A 23,140-nucleotide genomic window follows, 5' to 3' on the forward strand; every position below is an offset into this window, starting at 1 on the left:
ATCAGCTCCTGTCACACCTTCCACCTCACACCCAAAACCTCTGAAAACACACACACACCACCCACCCCCTGCCACAGCCAGCAGCCTCTTTGATACAACATTGTGGGTATCTCTCTCACTTTCATCTTCTGAAATTTGGTTCTGTTCTAGTTAACATCTCAACCCGTACCAGGGATTCCCTGCATCTCACAGACATCTCAGGAGCTGTTTCCTTCTCTTCATTTTCTTGCAGTCTCAACACAACTTTTTAGATGCATCATGGTACTGCTTTTTTGTAGGCTTTCAAGTAACTCTTTCCTTTTAGATGCCTGCTAATTCAACCATAAATTTATGCCTACAAATATCACTGTTTTTTGCACTTCTATCTGGCTTCATTCACAATGCAAATACAAAACTTCAAAGTCGAGCAGAAATCCTTTTGCTTCATGGTAGCCCAATTCCTTTCCACATTTCTTTTCAAGCATGCAATGACAGGATTAGCTGAGGATTAATTACTTGAAACTCAACCTGTATCTCAGGTCACAATTTTCTCATATTTTCAGCCTTTAAAATGTTTGTATCGATCAAATATTTGTCGTACAGACCAATATTTTCAACAGATAAAATATACTTCTTTCCACATAGATGTGCTAGCTGGGGGTCTCAAAACCCAAACAAAAATTCCACTTACTGTGCAAACTCCAATTCTCCCACCTGAAGTTGCAATGCCTTTCAAAAATGTCACCTTCAAAGGCATGAAACCAGAACAATTCAAAAAACAGAAGTTTTCTCTGCCTTCTGTATTTGTCCCTTAAAGGCAACTGCTCTTCTGATAAAATACACTTACTCACTGGAATATAACCTAAAAAGTCAATATGATTTGATTTTTTTTCTTAAATTTTTCCATATGAATAGTCATGGCCTGTATTAAAGTGCATGTGTGCCTAAATATTGACTTGGCACTGACTGTAAATTTTGGTCAGCAGCACAGCATGACTAGCCTAGTCTGCACATTTCATAGTAGTCAATTGTTTGAAGAGTGTCTTTTTCAGTATAAAGGGTCACCTGAACAATCAAAGCACCTAAGATCAGTCCTCAAGGTATATCCTCCCACTGCTGTCCTAGCAGAAACACAGTATTCACCGTGGTAACTAGAAACGTTGCAAAGTAAAGATGTTTACAATTTTACTTTGACTTAAATCATAAAAGCCAAGAATAGAAAAGCTTCCAAGTCCTTTTTTGGTGACTTGTGACCTCCAATCAACAGGAAACATTCAGGTTCATGGGATAGATGTAAGAGTTTTCTATTTATTTATTCCTTTATTTTGTTTATAGATATTTCCTTGTATGGTTTGTTCCTGTTGTAGCAGCAAAACAAAACCAAAACCAAAAAAAACCCTCTGCTATTAAATCTCACTTTTTACAAAATTTAATCTTGGGCCAAGTAAGACCTGCCAGTAACCCTCTGAAAATATTCTCAAGTGATTCTCTGCAAACAGATTAGTTTATCTATAACAAACTAGTGGTTAAAAACAACCATTACTGTAATTTTATACAGAACCTAGTCTGAGCTGCATCCTATAAAAGGAACAAAACCAACTGCATCACCTGCAGGGCACATCTTAGTCATGGTTCTGAGAATCTAAAAAGTCAAGAGCAGCATGGACGAGAAAAAAAAAAAATAGCAAACCGAGTTGAACCTAGAAAAGTAAATTATACATTAAAGACATCAAGAAAAAGTATTAAAAGCAAGTGTTCAAGCATGTTCAAACAAAACAAGTTACTGTATTAGGCACTCTGTAAAACCAAGCTATGCCAAATTCCCAGTGTCCCACTTGTGAGCTCATCATTAAAATAAAAAACCACTGAGGAAGGTGTATGCTTCTTCATGAAAATGGTTTTGAATTAAAAACAAAACAAAACAAAACAAACACACAGTGGTGTTGAGGTGGATAAGCAGGGCAAAAGCTTCCACAAGAGACACTTCTGGTTGCATGAGGGATGTGGGACACTGGTAGCATGTGCATCTTTGCACTTTCACAAAAGGGAAATATGATCTTGACACCACATGGAAGGTGGCCTCTGTGTTAAAATTTCATTGAACATGAAAGACAGACTTGCAAAAACCTTCTTATGTCTGAATGGATACAGCAGTTCAAAACTCATAATATACAGATAGCACTTAAATGCTCAAAATTACATACCTTTTCCTCATCCTAACTTAGACCACTTACATGAATTACCTCAATAACAACTTTCCTACAAACGGACACAGAAGAGCTAGGTGCTGCTTTTTAGCTCAAACAACTACTTTGGGTTTGGTTTTTTTTTTTGTTTTTTTTTGATAGCAGTGTTAAACAGTCAGCTTGCCTGCTGTGATTGCCTATGGATCACATATCCAACATATGCAGTTTGGAAGCAGAGCACCAGGACTCTCATCTATCCCATTCACGTCAGCCTGTTAGTCCTTTCTCTACCCAGGTCAGGGAGCAGCCATCAAGCACAGACAATAATAAAGTTCCCTTTTTCTCTTTACAAAGATTAGCAAATAGATTTTTTTTCTTAACTCATTTTAAAAAACAGAGATATCTGACAAGTCACAAGCTATCTGCCTGTGCAATAGCTGGGGATAGGAATGCTGTGCTGTACTACAACACTGTAGATTTCTCCACAAGAAATCCAGTTTGCCCATCCAGAAGATATAGCCAACAAACTGCTGCATCTACCACAGAGCTGCCAAACTCCTTGCATGCCACCAGCGCTGACACCCACCATAAAAACACAGGGCTCGCTCCACCTGAATGCATCCTCAGGCTTGCTTTGGCACCACCTCCCTGGCCTAAATTTCCTCCACCTTCCCAGCTTAGCTTTCCTGCTCCCCTCCAGTAAAGCCTCATGGAAACTGCTGCCACAGGGGAGCTGCTGAAAACTACCTGTTTAGAAAGAAAACACTCATACCATCTGAAGGCAGATGCCCCAAGGCTAGCCAAAGCTTGCTGTGGGGTGGTCCTCCAGCAACAAGTCCTCTCAACACAGAAATGATGATTAGAAAAGAGCTCAGTATTATCACTGCCAGAGCACACCATCTGGAGTGTGATTACTGCCACTGCTGTAGTATCACCAAAAATCCTGTATCTGTGGTGAGGATTTAGTCCTGTAATGGCCACAGTTGCTTGCTCTCCTTGTGGAGATTCCAGCACAGGCTTTCTAAAAGGACGATGCCTCCTTTCAAGCCTGGTGGTCGTAAGGGAGACAAGTTTTACCAGTGTAATTCATGGCTGAGTGAATTTTCCTGTCTTCATTAAGGGTTTACACCAGTGCTGCTACCTTGGAAGTCTGCCATCAATAAGCAGGTCAAACCTCTTAGTCTGGGAAAAGTCTCTCCATTGTCTTCTGTCTCATGAACAGTTCTTCAGTAACTATGTATTTTTTTGGAGACCAGGGTGTTGGAAAACAATTGAGATATGAGTAAAGCACTTTCCTTCACCACAAAGTAAACTGTATGCTTAATAAGATGAAATAATTTGGTCTCTGTGGACCAGAAAACAATAGCCTCGCTGTTGCATTGATACCTTGCAAGTTATGTCCTCGTGTCACCCAAAGCAAACTATAATAGGGACGGCTCCACAGCTCAGATTCCCTTTAAACCCCTAGCTAACCTCGTTTACCTCTTCAAGCTTCCCTCTTTAGCACAGATGTGAATCAATCATTCCAGGAAACTTCATTAAAAAAAAAAAAAAAGCAGCAAAAAAAGCTAACTTTTATAAGGCCATACTCAAATCCCCTATGTTTCTTATAAAAATCCCTACTTTTTTTCTTTATGCCAGGAGCTGAGATGCATAACGAAGTAAGTAATATCAACAACTGTGACTGACTTTAAAGGGCGCAACAGCAAGTAGAGCTTTGCCCTCTCCCTCCAGAGCAGGATGAGAGTCTACTAATTACTTTATTACAGTGTGGGTGGAAGAATGAGACAACTTCAAATCAGCACAGCATTCAATGCAGTATTTCCTTTATAGTGAAGAAGAAAAAATAACCCCAGATCTAGAATAAATCTCCCTACCCAATTCCTCCTTTTGTTTACACCAGATCTGAGGTTACTTACACAGCAGCACAGTGCTAGAGAGTCCATACACATCTCCACACCTTAGGGCATGTGCCCACCTTTAGTTGTCTATCTCTGAGGACAAACTTTTCCTAGAGGCAAGCTATTATGTAATGCTCAGGATGAGCAGTTTCTCACATCCTCCTTTGATCTGTTAAATAAAAGACACCGCAAAGAAAAAAAATGCTAAGCACTATATTATTTTATTTTCCTGACACAGTTCTACACTTATTGTCTCTCATTCTTAGAGATCTTTTTTATCATTACTGATGCAGACAAAAAGCCATCAGAAGCAGACAAATAAACCACATAAGGCACAATTAAATATTCAACACACATGTTCCCCTTCAAGACAAGACAATTATAACAGAACAACTGAAACCTGAGCCTCCTTCCAGCTACACTAAGTTATGCCATAGAAGTTACAATGGGTATTAATGATTTACCCTCTGATACTCAAAGACACTGGGATTATTCCATTTCTGAAAAATCTACCACCACCACTGCTGTTGCAACAGCAACACCTAGGGATTAATAAGATAATAAAGAAGAATACAATTCAAACATCGGAGAAAGGAAGACTCCTCCACGGAGATGCCCTTCCATGGAGAACTACCTCAGGGGCTACAACTTACTGTAAGCACAGAGCACTCTTACCTGTGTGACTGAGCATGTGCCGCTGCAGGGCACTCGCCCATGGAAAGACTTGAGGACAGTAAGGACAGGGGATATTTTGCAGGCAGTCTGAGTAAGCATTTCTCTTCCCTCTCAGCAGCTTATCCTTGGCAGTTTCCTTCTCATCCTCACTTGTTCCATTTCTGCCACTTTCTTCCTTGAAATTGTCAGTGGACTGCAGAAATGGGCTAAATTTGTTAGTGTCTGTGGTAGCTAGCATCTTCTCTATGCTGGCAAATTCCCCACTTGACTCCAGATCCACACTACTGCTAAGTTTGGGCTTATTTTTCGTTCCTTTCTTTCTACCTCTTTTCTTAGTCAACCCAGCATCAGTAACAGGAGACTGCTCTGGATCACAAGCCTGAGACAGGTCACTGGGCAGGCTGGAGTCTCTCTGAACTGTGGTCACGACTGTAACTTTAGCTTTGGCATTCCCTGATTTGTCACACCCAGTGGAGCTGCTCACTGCCTTGGGACTGGCGTCTGCAGCCTCCGTTTTCAGCAAAGTGGGAGCAGAAGACACAGATGAAATGATCTGTGCAATGGAAGCCAATGGTGGCAGCTCTTTCGTTACTGAAGGCTTTGGCAAGAGAGGTGGTGGTGGTGGCTTAGGCCTCAGGGGTCTCAGCAAGGCAGAATTGCCAGGGAGAGCCGGGGAAATGATCGGGACAGTCAAATGCAACGAACCTTTCAGTGGCTGGGGATGTCTGACACCCCGGTTTGTTTCTGAGTTTCCATTGGCACCAAAAACCAAAGGACACTGCAGACAGTTATAGGCTTTATCACTGTTCTCAGAAGCAGCCAACTCTTGATTCCTGGCTTCACAGGGGACATCATCTTTATCCTTCTTCAAGATTTTGGGGATGGACAGGTCAATAGGCTCCATGGAACAGTCATAAAGGGACAGAGATGAACCGAACAAGTTCTCCTGCTTCACCTGCACAGCACTCAGGCTTTTGCTCTTCTGAGAGAAATCCAATGGCTCATCAAAATCCATGGGGAAGTTTCCCACAGGTTCACGTTTGATGGAAACGTGAGATGATGTTCCCAGCAAGAAGCCGTTTTGTGGCTCCAGGAAAGGCGTCATGGGCTTGTGGTCCATGTAAGTGCTGTCCTCCAATAAAGAAGGGTCTGTCTGGCTTTCCTGGGCACTGCAGTCCACCATTAAGATATAATTCTCAATCTCCTTTTCCTGCACATGCAAGTGCTGCTTGAGGATGTGGTGAATGCAATTCCTCTTGGCCGAAAAGGCAGTGCCACACTCCTTGCACTCAAATGGCTTTTTCTTCTGGCAGCCGCTGTGCGTCCTCATGTGAATGCGGAGGGCCCGATAGTGCTTCAGGTCCTCTCCACACAGCTTGCACACCGTGTCTGGGGAGCAGAAGGCATCCACCATCTCTGCAGCATTGCTGGTGACATATTCAATGTTCTTCTCGATATCCTTCCTGGTTGTTTTGAGGTGCTTCTTTCGCAGGTGCCTCTCACAATTGGCTTTCACTGTGAACGGGTAGTGGCAGATTTTACAGATGTAAGGCCTCTCCCCGCTGTGCGTCCGCAGGTGCCGGATCAGCGCTGCCTTGTCAGCCGCGATGTAGTCACAGATGTTGCACTGATATGGGGAAATACCTAAGTGAGAACGGATGTGAGCTCTCAGGACACCAGAGAAGGCAAACACCTGGTCACAGAAACGGCAGGGGTACAAAACTTTCCTCATGGTTGGGGTCTTCTTGTTAGCTGCCCCTGCGATGATGGCTTTGAGGTCTCCTTCTGTGACTTCTTGCTTGATCTTGGCTTCCATACTTAGAGGCAGGAGAGCTTCAATGATGCTGTCCTGCTCCAGCTGTGTCTTCATCTCATGCTGAGTTAAAGGCTCTACCTTGGATTGGAGGAGCAACTGTGAGGAAGGACTTGATTTGGCTCCTGGTTGGAGGAGATGAGAGTTGGAGGCAGACTCCACCGAGTTCTTGATCAGCCTCAGAGGGGGAGGTGGGAGACTTGGGCTGATGCAGCCAGGGGAGGCTTGCTGGGCACTGATAAGAGGAGGTGGTGTAGAGGTTGCAACAACTGTTCGGGGTGTTACCAAAGGCTTTGGCTTCAGTGGTGGCATATGCTTGAAAATAGACTGCACAGGGACAGAAGGTGCCTTAGAAAGTGGAGGAAGACTGATTTGAGGAGGAGCAGAAGAAGCCATCTTCAAGATCTGCTGAATGTCTGCCAGCTCAATGGCAGACTCATTGGAGATGGGTTTCACCACAATACTGCTGTCAGGCTGGATAATAAAACCCTTCTGGAAAGGCTGCAGCGAGAGAAGCTTTATGTTTTCTTTTGTAGGGGGAAGGACTGAAAATGACCCTCCCATGGAGGCAGCTTCCAGAGGAGAGAGGCTGAGCAGACTGGTACTGCCAGGTTCCTGAGGTAGGTTACTCTTCAGAGCTCTGAGCCGCATTTCTTGGACCTCGTCTTGTGTATTGTCCTCCTGCTTGACAGGCTTGATGTCTTTGGTGTACTGTAGGCCCAAGGATGCCATGAAGGCTTTCTGGTCTGGTTTCTCACTGGGTGGAGTCGTGGACTGTGGCTTGTGCTTGTCTTTTCCCTGATCCACCACGTGAGTTTCTGTGTGCAGTTTGAGTGCCGAAAGCATGGGGAATGCCTTGTTACACATCTCGCAAATAAATCGATGGAAGTCACTGATGCACCTTCGCAAATTTGTTTCACACCAGACCTGCAAGACATGCAAAAATATTTAGAGTAGGAATCTCAAACTGGAAAGGCATCACATGGTGCTGCAAAACACAAACAGTTCATTCTCTCTTCCACTGACTAAGTTAAGAGGTTTAGAGCAGCCCCCACCTCCCTGGCATGGAGATACTCCCTTCAGTCTCTCTCTCCTAAGGGGTGCATCTGAATTTAGGAGCTGATTCTCCACAAGTTCCTTTCTCTAAAGGTAAATTCCTTCAGAAGATTATTCAGGCTCTCAAATTCTTTTCCATCCCAAACTTCCCTATCAGAAACTTCTCTTGTGTCACTGACAGGACAGGAGCCTCAGCATACTACACAGCAAGGAAGCTGGGCAGTAGACTATCTTGTTTAGCTCTACTACAAAGAAACCAGGAGGATAGGAAACAAAAAAAAAAAAAAAAAAAAAAAAAAAAAAAAAAAAAAAAAAGGCATCCAAGAAGCCAAACCAATGTAAACCAACCAAAATAAAATGCCCCAAAAGCAGATCAATGAAACCCAGAGCTTAAAGCAGAGTGGGTTTTGGTTAGGGAGGTCTGATTACATTTATTCTCCCAAGAAAAATAATAGTAGAGAGCTGGCAAGATCTTTATAGACTCTAAATACTTTATAAATCTTCTCTCACAGTGCAAGCAAAATTATTACAAAAGGAAAATACCAACATTCAAATCCCTTAATAACGTTAAATGTCTGTCATTAATTACAAAAGAAATAAACTTTGTTTAAAAAGTTTTCTTTTGATTTTTAAAGTTTTATACCAAAACTGTAACAGACTGACAGAAATACCTACATGCTCCCCTGATCCAGCAGCAAATTTCAAGTCTACCACTTTGCAGTCAGAAGAGTTGGAAATCAATGCTTTAACCCCAGAAGAACAAGAAAAGTGCAGAAACTAAGCATAGTCCTGGTGGATTGTGCTGTTGATTTTTTAATAGGTAATGCAGCTTCATCCAGACCCAAACTAAGGCAGGAAAGGTTTGACAGAGGGAAGAATCATGCTGCCCAATAGAAAGCTTTATGGCTCTCTGTTCAGACTACCTCCCTGGACTTTCCCCATCCACTGTCCCACAAACCTTACAGGAGAAACATCGTGGAGTAATTTGTGAGGCAATCACTGAAGATGTCACTGTTTAGTTAGTAAGGCAACTGCTCAAAGTTCTTTCTTAAAAACTTTCATACCCCAACTACATCCTTGTTAGAGTAAAGTAAAATAAATAATGTCTTCCTTACCATGTCTACTCCCTCTTGATTTCAGACGTAGGATTTTTTGGGTAAGCTCAAAGGGGTGAAGATCTAATATGATCAAAGTTTTCCTTCAAAATTTTTTATATATCTTTACACTGATAGTTATCCACTGTAATGGTAAAAAAGCCCCCAGTGCCAGTATTCTTTAGATGAAAAAAGAAAAAGGAGAGGCATAAAGAGTTTGAAGCCTACACAAACAGTGGTGATGTACCTTCCACAAAATATTCTACATGCAGGATGAATCTTCCAATGACCTCATCAGGTAAGCACTGCAGCAGCTGGCACCTTAAGCTACCAAGAACAGAGAGTACCTGAGAAATGCGGGGGAACTTCCTACAGGAGAAGTCCGTGAATCCCAAGTCGTGGAAGCCTGCTGGAATTGAAGGGTTGTTCTGAATGAAAGGCTTTCCCATGGGATCTCTGGGAAGCTGCTTGTGGATAACTGCATTATGGCGCAGTAAGCCCCGATGAGTACGAAAGGTGATACAACAGATGTCACACCTGGAGAGGAATAAAACAGAAATGACTTGCTGACTGCTGCAAGCTTAAGAACTAGCATTCTTCTTGCACTGGGATGTCCTCCTTCCTCTCACCCCATGATACCAAGAACTTGCTGAATGCAAAATAAACCCACAGTGTGTCAAAACCTAGGCCATTTTGGTCACAGTCACTTTCTATCCGTTTCTGGCTAGTAAGTCCACTGGAAGTTTAAAGAATATGAGAACTGACAATCTCATATGGGCAGATGGTAGAATGGCAGCTGAGATAACAGACTTCTGAAAACCTTTTCACTGTCCAATGAAAAATATTTCAATGACCTTACACCATTTCATTTTTACTGAAAAGTCCTGTTAAAATAAACAACATTTAAAAAATAATCAGTGACAAGGAGAGGCTAAATCTGACCTAAGTAGCAAGCAAATGTAAAAGCAGCACCTTTCATATCCACTGCTTAAAACATACTACTGCACACCACTTTAATACCTGCGTGGGAATCTTCATCACATTGCTTTTCCATAAACTTCCACTGGCATTTTTCAAAGCTGTTATGAGAAATAGACCTTTTGAAAAGGAAAACTACTGTTTCTTGAATGGGAGAAAGGTTCAAAGGAGGAAGACCTGAAACAGGTTCAACACTTCTGACACTTTTATATCCCCTTCACAGCCAGTTTGCCCTAAAGAAAAATGCAGAAACACTGTCTTTTCCTACCCACACTTTATTGCTATGATTTCTTGTTTTTCTTAAATTCTCAAATCCCAAATTCAGCTAAACAAGGGTTTCTCACATAAAACACTGCATTAAACAATCAAAGCTATGCTGCAGGCAGAAAGGCCTATGCAGCAACATTTGGTCAACACATCAACAAAGCCTTTTAAATATTTGGTATGCCTTTAAAATATTTGGTATGTGTGCTCTACAGCATGACAGGTCATGTCCACTCTGCATTCAATAAGTGACACACAGTTTCACTCAACCTCAAGCTTCTTACGGTTACAGGTCCAGCTCCCAGCCAAAGCATGGGTTTCCCAGAAGCAAAACACCAGTGGATGTGAGGCAGTCAGATTCTGTCAGTAAGAATATTATATGCAATAGGAGTTTTTCACATCTGCCCATGGCCTTGGTTTTCCCCATACTGTCTTTGCTCTCTACATCAAGGAAAAGGACATGTGCCTACTCATTAAAAAAACATCCTGCAATTAGAAATTACTTCTGACAAAATCCTGAAACCACCCCCTCCCTGTCCTGTCACTAACAAACTCCCATTGTTGTTCATTTTATCACTACATAAACTCCCACAGCCATTTTTTTATTCTCTGAAAACGAAGAGATAACCAAGTCACCCACAAAGCAACTGGACTCATAGTCCCTGAGTGGTGAAAGAAGCAAGTGTGAAGTGTATATAACATGGCCATTGTTATCACAGTACCCAGAAAGCTTGGACATAAATAACGCACTGAAGGTTTAATCTGTTTTAACTCTCCTGTCAATTCACTTGCATCCTACCTGTATAATTGCTACTGACATAGTTCCTGCATTCCATTAAACACCAAACCAATGCCATTTACAAAGCTAATGTTTACTTAAAGAGGTATGCCAAGTGTGACAACAATCTCAGGGGGGCGGGGTGGGATGGCCAACACATAGTACTTCCTCAGCATCAGGATCTACAGCTCTCCTCCAGCTCACCTGGCAGCACCTATTCTATGATGCAAAGCTTTCATCTTCAGTGAAGATAAAAAACACAACCACCAAAACCAATGGGGGCTGGAGAGCATTAAAAAATTACGAGTAGTCACCTGAAGAACTTGCAGGCTACTGAAATAAATTGCTTTTAGAGGTGATGAAAATGCCTTGCATGAAAACAAGCAGTGCTTCTGACATGTTCCTCCTGCTATGTCAACATACAAACAAGGAGGGCTTGGAAACAACTCTCCTGCACCACTGGCAGCATTGCAGGCTGTTCTGCTTCTGCATCTTGAAGCATCTCTGGGGTCCCAATGTGCCTGACCTGTCCTGGGCCTAGGAACCCAGTGCAACATGTATATCCCCCTTGTGTGTGACAGGGCAGGCACAGCTACCAGTGATGGCACCACAGAGTTACTGGGAGCGCTTGCTCCTGTCACTGTACCCCCAGGATCTGGGCTGAGCAGGAGCCAGTACTCCTTGTCAAGCAGCCACACATCCCACACAGCAGGGAGGTGTGCCTTGTTCATCTTGCACTCCCCCTCACCTCCCTCTTGCAACATGCTGATTTTCAGCACTACTTTATTTGGGTCTCCCATCAAAAGCTGCACTTCAGAGTTAATCTTTCAGAGCAAACACCCATGTGAAAGTCCTTCACAGTACACCTGTATCACCTGCTAGCCTCAGGACAGTAGAAATTTGCAAGTTAAAAATGGTGTTTTCCATGCAAAGGGAACCACCTCCCCTCCCCCAAACAAAAGTAATGTATCTTATAAAAGGAATATAAGCTTTGTCTTTTATTAAGTATATTTATTTTCCTCTTTCTTCCTTAGTCTTTTATTTTCCTTGCTGTGAGTGAAGAAGCAGCAAACAAAATGAGAAACTGGGAGAAAGATTAAGTTCTTTTTTCATTAGGTCAGAAAGAAGCACCTGGCTGAAGAAAGAAGCATCCAGATAAATCATGCCTGTCATCTAAAGAGGCAAGCTCTTCAGGGCATATAAATGCACTGCATCCCAGCTCAGCACCTTGCCCTGGTGGCACAACTTACAGAACCACATGGGAGCTGGGGCATGGGAAGGAGCTGTGGATGCCCTGCCCTCCTCTGTGGTCCAGGTATGGATTCCTAGCACCACCAAGAAAAGCTTATAGCTACTAAGTGTCAAAACCTAACTAGTTAAGGCAAGCATCACTCTGCATTGACTAAGTCTTGTCTTAATTTAAAATGGAGTAAAACTGCCATGCCTAACAGTGCATAATCTGGAAGCATTAGGTTTTTTTTAAGGAAGTCTAACTATTAATTTCTTTGTTTTGTCATCAGCACTATTTTCTATCTTTGGGTAGTGTCACTGCCTACTGTACTTTTAAATCTAGACCCACAGTTTAAGAAGTAAAAGAGAAAGGAATCCTTGGTGATATGAATGTTTTTTCATCTTGTTTAAACTGCTTTAAAAAAGTATATTAGTAATTGTGGAAAGTCTGAAAAGTCCAGCATATCAAATAAAGCATCTGAAACATATGGTAATAGTTTGCTCATTATGAACTTTTTAAAAAAAGAAAAACCAACAAAAACAAACAACAACAACAAAACCCACCCAAACAAACAAAAACAAAAAAAACCCCAACCAACCAAACAAACAAACCCCGAAAAGCCTCCCTCTCCTTAAAATTTCACAAGTCTGCTCATGTGCAGTTCCAAGTCAAACATGGATGGCATGGCTGCAGAGAACAGTGATGGGAACAGGTTCTGAGGCTGTCAGCAGAACAGGCCAAGCATTGTCTCAACACCTGTGCAGAGATAAAAGCACTCTACTTGCAAGGTAAGTTTCCAGATGTATCTAATAAAAGCTGCTACGTTATCATGTGATTGCTAGTCTTGGCCACAGTCTTCAATTTTTCTATGAATATGATTACAGAGTAGGGAAGAAAAAAGCTGTTCAGTTCCAAGTATAGAGATTCAATTTTAAGTAAAAAGGAAAAGACTGTTTTTATCAGCTAAGGCCCCTTTAAAATTACTTTAATTCTCAATTGCCTTTATGTTTTGGACTTGCTCATATCTGTAACAATGCAAATATAATACTAAGGCTCTGGCTCACTGGCAGAGGTGTAAAAAACAAGCAGGTAAGGAAACAGAAATCCTAACACACAAAAGCAGATTCAAAATATAACAATGCAACAACCAGGCTGCCCTTGGTGCTTGGGCCATGTATCACACCAGGCATGTCTGATTAATTATTACTACACCAGTGCACCTTTTTCTTTTCTTTCTTTTTAAAATTTTCTTAATGCAGACAAGTGTATGCATCTTTGTGTAAAAACACACCATTAAAAAGCTTTCTTCTAAAGTAAGTTGTTATTCTTGAAATCTGTAATGCTAATTAGGCTATAAAAGCATTTTAACAGGCTTTAAGAAATAGTCAGTGCTTTGCAAAGCTTGTTTGTTCAAGGGGGCAAGGCAGGATTTGCTATACTTTTTAAGTGGCACCTCTGCAAGAAAAGTTTACATAAGAAGTGCCGGTTGCCTTGCATTACACACTCTGAGACAACTCCAATTTGTCAGCAGAGGAAATAGTTGGTCTTCTTTAAGAAATTGAATGACATCTTAGAAAGGAAATACAGAGCCAAATTTTTAGCAAAATTAATCAGTCTTGATTTTGATTAAGGCAGACAACCACTCAATCCTCCTAGATTTTACATTTCAGTAGTCAAGACAAAAATGCCAAATATTTGTATTTACCATTATGTTACCAAGAAATTAAACAAAATACTATGCTCTGCATTACCCAAGACTGCTGATGAGCAAGTGACATTTACCATTATTCTGCTTGTACTTCTGAAACCACACAGACAAAAACCTGAAGTTTTCACCCATGCAGCTCACTAAAACAAAGTTGCCCATATTGTGGATGTTAACAAATAAAACAAGTTTTAATTTCTAGGCCTTATCAAAAATAAAAAGCTTGGTACCACTTTGTTCCTTTCCTGTCTGTGCTCTTTAGCAACTTCCACAAACAGAAGCAAGGAAAACAAACAAAAAGAATGAAACATATCCTGAGACAGAAGTCGTTAATACACATATGAAGTTGTCTAATTCCTCCCACTGAAATTCCCAGTCTCAATACCGTGTGTTTTTCTACCTCTGTTGTTATTATTCTCCTTTCTCTCTTAATGTTATTTGCAGAATTAATGTGGCTGTCATGAGCAAAGAAATTCCTATGCTGACCTAAAAATAATACAACTGGGTAGAAGAGAAAGATGGGTGATTCCCTGCTGATGACTCATGTCCACACTGGTGGTGGGAGTAGGCTCCCAGCCTCCACAATGGCAATGTCCTGCTGCAGGGGAGCCTGACAAGGAGGGGGAGATGGAGAAAAGATGATTTTAAACTCAAGGGCTTTCACCATCTGTGAAAGAAAAGCTAGCACGTTACAGACATATTCTCCTTCAGGAATTCCTTTGCTTCTCTTTCACTTCTTCTGGGACAAGGCAAAGTGAGAGACATGAGAAAGAGCCAACTGGTTTCTGCTCCTGTGCAACCCCACCCAGGTCCAGATACTAATTTCTTTTTGGATAAAAAAGCCAAAAAACAACCTTTCCTGGCCTCCACACCCAGGGCCTTGGGAAATAACATCCAAAAGCTGCACTAATCTCTCCCATTTGCTGCAGATGAGTGATGGAAAAGCAGCAGTGCTGCGAACCCGCTCCTGCCTCCCTCCAGGTCCTCCTGCTGTCCTGCAATGCCCGTTCCTGCCTCCCTCCCCCGCAGCTCCCCAGCGTGTCTGACCCCAAAGGACCTGCTGCTCTGCCATCTCGACCTTGCCCACCCCTATGGGGCTGTGCTGGAACCGCAAGCAGCACCATGAGCCAACTCCCTGCCAGCTGTAGAGGCTCCCCTTCCCTCCCCTTCCCTCCCGCCTAAGGGGACGGACACAGCCCGCTAGATGTTCAGTGCGTGCTGCTTCACAGCCTCGGCAAAGGAGGCGCTTTTCTTTTAACTTTTCCCCCCTTCCACTGTCCCACTGGCCGTCTGATTTTGTTAGCGATGTTCTGTCACTCTCTTTAATCCTCTCCCTCAAAGAAGCCACCCTTGGGTGCAGCTGAACCCCCTGCACCAACCCTTTTATTAATAGAGGGATGCACAGCGTTACGTGCATTCCTACAGCTGCACTGTGGTCCAGGCAAGAAAAGTACCATGTAGGAGCCAGGACAGACCCGATATAAACCACGGTGATGATGTTGTGCTTCAGAAATTTGTCAGCATGCAGCAGAGCAGTGTCCACACCAGTGACTCCCCCGTCAGAGTAACTCCAGTGAAATTAACTGCTCTAAGGTTTAATAAAAAGGCACAAGCCGTGCTGTGTCATGTTTGAACTTCCTCTGTGTGTGAGCAAAGAAAAATGAGTAAAAACTTCTTCCTAATACTGTAATGAATTGCACTTACCAGCAACACTTCAACAGTGCCAGATTTAAACACCTCTGCCCTGGTGAAACAGTAGCTTACTCTACCATTTACTTCAACAGAATTAACATGCAACTAAGACAAATAATGGGAAAATGGGATATGGCCTGCAGACACTCACACAAAGTACTCATTTTCTCATAATGACTTTTTTTACTTAATAAAGGTCAAATTTTAAAAAACAGAAGTGTCAATAATTTGGCTGTACAGAATCACAGAGAAAGAGATAAAGATCAACTTAAGCAATTAAGGGTTTAATAGTTAGGGCAAACATATCTGGGGGACAAAAAAACTGACCAGAATAGTCCTCTACAGCTACCAAAATTAGAAGCTGCACAACATCCACAATAACAGTTATTTGTGCACACCAACTCACGTGAACCTTCTGGTATTCTTTCAAGGTAAGAAATGAAAAGAGCTTCCTATCTTCTAACACATCTTTCAAATATGAAAGCCAAGTACTTCTGTAATTTTTAAATTAACAGCAAGAGTTAAAAAAGAAATCTATGTGTCTACCATGTTAAAAAAAGGCCACCACTTTTAATGAGTAACATAAGGAGAAATACATCTCCAGGGGTTTCTCTATCCTATATGCATCCACTGATCAGAAGAGGGCTCACAAATAGGTGCAGCTGAATCTGGATTGCAGTCCCTTGCCCTTATCTACATTTGCAGGTTAAGATATCCTCAGCATGCAGACATGACTGCTAACACATTGAGCAGCACCCAGCACTTAGAGAGAGCCTGCGAATAAACAAATCCTACTCCTTAGAATCAGGCAGATGTGTTAATAACCTATTTTGGCTCAGCCCCTTTTCCCTCCTGCATGCCCTTTTACAAGCAGCTTTCCTCTACCATCAGCTTTGCATTTATCCACTTTCTATTCTGGCAGCCAAGCTAAGATATTCAATACCATGTGACACAGCACACAGTTTCACATGAGAGCATCACTCCCTGTGTCCGTTCACCAGCCAATAATTTTATCCGGCTGCTCTGGATTCCCAGTTTCCTCACACAATGAGCTCCCTGATGTGAGCTGACCACTTCTAGGCCAGCATTGGACTCGCGCTGCTCTTCAGATGTTTCCCAGCTCTTTTTTCTGAACAGGAACTTCAGAAAGCACGTAACATGCACTTCTGTTCTGCTTTTGCAAAACAACCCGCTGATTCTACTTCTCCATTTGCTCAGTAAAAGGACGCATTCACCAGCTTGCTTGCATCCCCTCTCCTCTGCCTCACCAAGAATTGCATTGTACCACAGCATATTTCAGGTCATAGCATTTACCAGAGCTGGACTTCATTGTCAACAGCTGTGTCATGGAATTGCTCCTGCAGTGAAAATGCTGCCAGCAAGAGATTAGGAGTTGGTTCCTAGTTTCTATTAGCAAGACATCGAGCAAACAGCTTGAGAGCAGAGCAGAACAGGAGAGTTGGCTGAACTGGCAATGTCACACCACTGCCCCTTGTCACCTCCATCTTTGGCTGTAACAAGTTTTGTAGCATTAACTGTTAGTACTCAGTAACTCCAGTGCAATTTCTACCTAAACTGTCCTTGCTGGTACAACCTCAGTGACTAAAAAAGGAAGTATTGGGCCCAAACTATAGTATGCCAAAAGCAGAGCTTAAGGAGGTCCATGAACATGTCTATGCTGAAGTGTTCTCCATCCCTCTCAACAACTGTGTAGGATACAACAACCTCAGAATTATCCATCTTCATTAAAAGAGCACAATGTTTCTTATTTTGAAATGCTAACAAGGAATGAGGCTATGTGCACATCAACAGTTGTGACAGAGAGAAAAGTAGTATATAACCTTACAATGCTGAATGAAGATGACTTGTCATTCATCCTTCAAGTTGCTTCCAGTAACAGCAGTGTCAACTACCAGAAAGAAGCTTCCTCTTCCCACCGTGAACCTATAGTTTTGTCTCACAGTAAAATTAATTGCAAACAACATCTAGTTTTCAAACACCTTCACTCCTGCAAGTTTGTAGCATCCTAACACCCTCTTTCCACAAAAGGCTTACCACATGTAGAGAGCAGTGTGCTTCAGAATAAGGAAGCCATTCCCTACTATATAAGGAGAGAACAGATAGAAAGTGAATTCCTAAACTTGCTTAGATATGCATTTGCAGAAACAGGAATGGTACTTCAGGGTCTTTTTCTGGCTGTTTTCTTTTTTTTTCCTTTTAACATTCAGTTCAATGTACTTTTCCACAGTCAGACTACTGCTCCGAAAACACCCTAATATTGTACTAGTCTTTTCTAGTGGTGCTAATGCCTGAAATAATCTCCATATATTTTAAATCTCTGTTCATTTCTTTTCTTGACTATTTTATCTCCCTAAAACCAGGGTGCAGAACTGCCTTGAAGAACAGTAACTAGGCAATAAACATGCCATATTCTATGTAGCTGGTATCTTTTTCACCCAAAACCCACTTCCTCTTGTCTTGACTTAAATGAGGCTGCTATGCACATTGTCTAAAATGATTTAAGACTGGGACATAGGTCCAGGTGCCTGGCAGCATCCCGCCACACACTGAAGAATGTGGATGTTGCTGGCAAAGGGGGAAACCTGGTGACCAGCCTGCCTGAATTGCAAGCTGCACGTGACAGATCTCTTCAATTTACCCACAGAGTCCATAAGACCATTCCTATGGCATTTAAATTGGTGAAGCCAGGTAACACCAAGAACCAATAACAGCATTTTTCACCCATAAGTGTTTTCAAAAACAAGACCTCACAGTGGTTACCCTGGCAAAACTAGAGGCAGATAACCACAGATCATAATGGTCAGACTCCTAACACTTTTCTTTCCAGGGCCTGAGTTCTTCTGCTGCTGTACCTGTTACTGATCTGTGAGCTGTTCCAAACAATAGCTTTCCATGGCAATATTCAATCTCTACACAATTTCAGCAAAACTTGAGCAGGCTGTTTTGAAGAACAAGGTAAGCTGTGAACAGCTTTTGATTTCCTTTGTTTGGAGGTTTTACAAAAGCACATAACCTGGGGGAAGAGAACTGCTTTTGTTGTCCTTGTGAAAATATGCCCAGGATTTTCAAGTTACAAGGCTTAATAATTTATATCACTGTTTGGACAGGCTCTGTAGAAGGTCAAAAAACTTAATCTCCCCTGAATCCATTCATGGCAACAGGCATCTACTGGTTTTGGTCACCAGGTCAGCTCAGTGACATAGGCACAGAGTGACTTTCACACTCTAATGTCTACTTATTTCTTGTATCTTACAAAAATATAGCAAAACCAAATCTTGTAACTGGAGGCAATGCCACACTGAACCAGATGCGATCAGAAAGCCTCATGATGTTCATTAAGAAGCAACCTTTTACCACATTCGAACTGCACAACTATCCTGGCTGAGAAATTATGTTGGAATGAGTCTAAGAAAGGAGGTAACTGCAACACCATAACCAGCTCCCTCCTCCTCTCCTCAGGAAGATACCTAGACATGAGAGGCAGCATAATTGTCTCTTTGCTGCTGTGAGGAAGGAAAAGTGAAAAATACTTTAGCTCTTGGTACAGCATACTGCACTAAACCTCCTGGAAGAGAAGGAAAGGAAATGAAAAGGGTATGCTCTGGCTACAGTGAAATCCAAGAGAGGAATTTTATAGTTCATATACTTTTTTTAAAAAGCCACACATTTTACTTTAAGCCTGTTCCATGGTATTTGCCAAAGGAAAGAGGAGAAACCCAGCATAGCATCTGAAGAGGTTTCTCCCTGAGAAATCCTCACATTTGCTTACGCTGCTGACGTTTCTCAGAGCTGTCAGGTGACCTTTACAAGCACAGTTTCACGTTTGACGGCAACCCTGCACCACAAAAGTTTCCAGAGAAACTCCCCTGCTCGGTGAGGTTTCTCATTTTCCCTATTGGCTGTGCAGCGTTTCAGCTCTCTGCTAATTATATCAACACTCAGATACAAACTCACCAAAATAGACAGTGTCCTGAGGCCCCAGCTGCAGGGAAGCAGACTTCTTTAAATAATCCAGGTAGAGAGGCCAAGGGGGTCAGAAAGCACTCCTGGGCCACCTCCCACTGCTCATGTGCATTGCAGACAACCTTGCCGGGGGGCCAGCTCATGTCTTTAATTAGGGTGCAGGACACAGGGCTTCAAAGGGACAGAGACTGACCAGGGGGTGTAATGCCTTGAAGGAGATGCAGTGCCACAGCCCATTGTCAATGGGACAAAGGGCCCTATTATTACTCTCAAGACCAGGGCAGTTCCTACCATAATTAGGAGACAAAGATGCACGATTTAGGATTTTACATAATCAAGAGATCCTCTCCCAAGCAGGAGGCCCTCTCACACAATCAGTGGATTAAGAATTGTTTATTCTGCTGCAAGTAAACAATGAGGTGCTCCCCGCTCTGGGTTTTACATGAAAAAGCAGTTCTGGGCAAGACAATGGGGAGTGTCTTTTCATCTGACTTTGAACAGCTAACCCTGTGATTTAACGTTGTTCATTTGACAGTATCTGGAAGGGTGATGGCCCACCCTGGAAATTAGCTGCTCACATACTAATCCCAGGGCTGTCAGACAACCTTACCTTTTCCGCTTCTCAGCAGAGGGTGGCCGGGACAGACAGACTCAGACAGCTCTGGGGGCAAGAGGCTGTATTTACACAGTAGCAATGAAATGGCAGGATTAAAGGACCACAGGGAAGCCAGGCAGAAGCTCCTGCCCACCCTGGCACCTTGCCACGATTGAGGATACATCCCTGAAGGGAGGCTGGTGCCACCATCAAGGCAGTGCACACTGGTGCACTGCTTCAGAGCCAGTTTGCAATCCTTTATATAGGAGCTAGGGGAGCAAAAAGGAATTGGATGTTTGGTCTGTGCGTTTACAATGAAAGGCATTGGCTAGGCAGATTGAGCATCACTTATTTTTGATCATGACAAAACAGTCTGTGCTGGGCTACTGTCTACTGCAGTAGCTCCAGACCCAAACGATCCACAGTATCTGACCCTGGGATGCACATCCAATACCTTCCTCACAGGTCCTCATCAACTGACTCTGCATTTACAATATGGGCAATAAAAGGAGACTGGGGGTGTTACGCTCCCTGCCCTTTGCTCACAACACAGTTACTGTGCTTTTTCGTTTGTTTGAACGTCTAACAAGAGTTACTTCCCCTTGTGCTCTACAATAAGGCAACAACAGGATTTGATGAAAGCCTTCTAACACTCTGCAGTTTGCTTCCCTGCCACAAGTACACCCGTATACACAGGTCTCCTGTTCTACTACTCTAGCAAAATACTCTTTTCTTCAGCTCTGTCACTCAAAAAAACACTCTTAAGCCTCACCAAAAGGACTTCAATCACTTGTACTCGGGACTGAGAAAGGCATGCTACATTCTCCGTGTCTTGTTGAATCCTACAAACAGTATTGCAGAACCCTGGGAAGCAGGGGATTACAGCCCCTGCTGGCCAAGGATTTTAACCCATTTCGTTCAGGATGAAAGAGTCACCTTAACAGCAGCCCAAACTGCTCTGCTTATTAGAGGATTTTCTGTTAGGCTGGGCCAGGCAGACAGTGTCATTTGACTTGTCTAGACTAGGACAAAAGGTGTGGTTTAAACCAGATGGGCAGGCTAAGTTGCACCTTAATATATTAGCTGCCCAGAGAGGACCACATCTTACTTGTCCTGTTTTCACTGACACGTCTTAAATGGCTGAGGCAAATATCTGACAAAACCTCCTTACTATCACCTAGACAATTCTGTAAGTATAAGCATCCCAGCACTAGCATTAAATCATACCCACGGAGCTTGACAACTGTGACTTTTATTTAGGGACACATTCTAGTCTTTGCTGCTCAACAGAATCAAGGGTAGCAAAATCCATTTCAGGAGATATCCCAAAGCAAGTCTAATACTAGAGCAAGAGCTGCATAAAGATGAACAGCATGTCTGCACAGTCACTGTATCTTTCTGCCTTGCCACAGCAGAGTGCAAAGCTGCCAAACTAGAAGGATATCTATTCCATTATCTTATCAAAGCAAGAAAATCCACCTCTCCACTCAGGTCCATGGAGTATAACTTTACAAAGAAGTCATATCTTCAGAGAAGCTTCAAAATGAGAGTAATGACCCAATATATCAGCCGCTTTCTCTAAAGCATGAAGTGTAAGGCAAAATTTTTCCAGACTCCATTTTGTCGGGGTTGCAGAGCTCTTACTGGACAACAACTGTTTTAGCTTTGATCTATAATGAAAATTTACCTCATTTATTTCAGAAATAGCGAAGTATGTTTAATTAACTACTATTGAATGGACCAAGCTTTCAACTCCTTTCCCCAGTAACTGCAACATTAACAACACCTTTAGAAAGTATTTTATCTACCAAGGTTTTCTAAATAAAAATTTTTGAAAGGGAAATTTTAATAAAATTAATCCCATTTAATAGACTGGGATGCCTCTGCTCCATGCCATTCTATTAAGAACCTGTATCCAGAAGTGAGTGTTGACACTTCAAGATGCTCAATTCTTCACCATTTCAAAAAGATCATTGGAGTCAAATGTCACAAAGTAAGTTTAAAATATTGACAAACTTCTGCACATGGGCAATCTCCTTTCCTAAAGTAGCAGCTTTTCTACATGTTTCAACTAGATGTGAAAAATTTCTTTTATATCTTCATATATCTGGCTCTACATTTTTCTATGGTAAAAAACAGGAAACAAAACAGTTTCAGGAGTCCCAGAGGCAATTACTTGAATCAAAACACAACATTCAGGCACCTTCCCAAACAATTAATAAATAATTTTTCCTTGTTAAGAAAAGCTCATTTAAGCCAAAATCCACAACATTCTCTAACCTCAAAAGGCAGAAAAGCATAAAACATTTTATTGAAAGTCTGAAGCCAGAAACTCATCTACCTTCACTCACTCCAATGACTGAAAAAACCCTGGTGACATAAGATGAGGCAAAGCATTTAAAAACCTGCTCAAAACCACAAAGGCGGGTAGCTAACAGTGCAGGGGGCTGAGGGGCTCCTGCCCCTCCACAGCAGGCTTCTTCAGGCTGTCTGGTGACGAGAGACACTCTGGGTACTATCTCTTACCTCAATGAATTATCTGGATGTGTCTCCATGTGGGACTCCAGGCCATACTTGCAAAAAAAGTCTTTGAAACACACTGGACAATGATAAACTTCATCGTCAGCCCTCTTATCCCCTTCACCGGAATGGCCATCCTCAACAACCTTCAGAAAAAGGGGAAAAAAAAAACCTCACTAGAACTTGTAAGCAACAAACCAAACTTGCAATCCATTCGAAGTCTTTCTCTTACACAAAGTTGCAGGCTTCATGTGTAACCTTGCTGCAAGCAAATACAAAAAATTTCCTCAGGAGAGATGGCAAGTGACAGAGCCTTGGCACATGTGTAAGAACATGCATGAGAGAAAAGGATGCTTGGTAGGAGATAAAGTGTGCAGCTGAGTCACAGATATATCAGTTCTAATGAGGAACTGTGATTTGAAGAACTTATAAACTCATGTGCTCATATACCACTGAACTAGCATTCCCTCCCCTTTAGAAAGCCAGGGGAGCTGTCAGCCTAAATTATTCATGCCACTGAGATACTGCCAACTGCTAAGTCAAGTGGTTCAGGGAGAAGCAATGAACTTCTGCATGTTTTCTGTACTTGTCTTCTGATTAGAGGGAGAAAAGCATGCACAGAGTGAGGGATACTGTGCTAAATGGAACTGCTACTAGCTTGCCATTTAGAGATAGTAAGTGGAAAGAGT

General features: G+C 42.3%; 1 protein-coding gene across 3 annotated transcripts in view; it reads right to left on the reverse strand.

Moving 5' to 3' along the window:
• Positions 1-23,140, reverse strand: part of RREB1 (ras responsive element binding protein 1) — a 121,529-nt gene that overhangs the window by 15,101 nt on the left and 83,288 nt on the right. For all 3 annotated transcript variants that reach the window (XM_054000463.1, XM_054000470.1, XM_054000471.1), the window contains 3 exons: positions 22,458-22,597; positions 9,052-9,241; positions 4,742-7,481 (listed from right to left, as the gene is read on the reverse strand). In XM_054000463.1, coding sequence (XP_053856438.1) covers positions 4,742-7,481; positions 9,052-9,241; positions 22,458-22,597 — 3,070 coding nt within the window. The remainder of the gene's footprint in view (positions 1-4,741; positions 7,482-9,051; positions 9,242-22,457; positions 22,598-23,140) is intronic.

This window comes from Vidua macroura, chromosome 1 (genome assembly GCF_024509145.1).
Source record: "Vidua macroura isolate BioBank_ID:100142 chromosome 1, ASM2450914v1, whole genome shotgun sequence".
NCBI classification, from domain to species: Eukaryota; Metazoa; Chordata; class Aves; order Passeriformes; family Viduidae; genus Vidua; species Vidua macroura.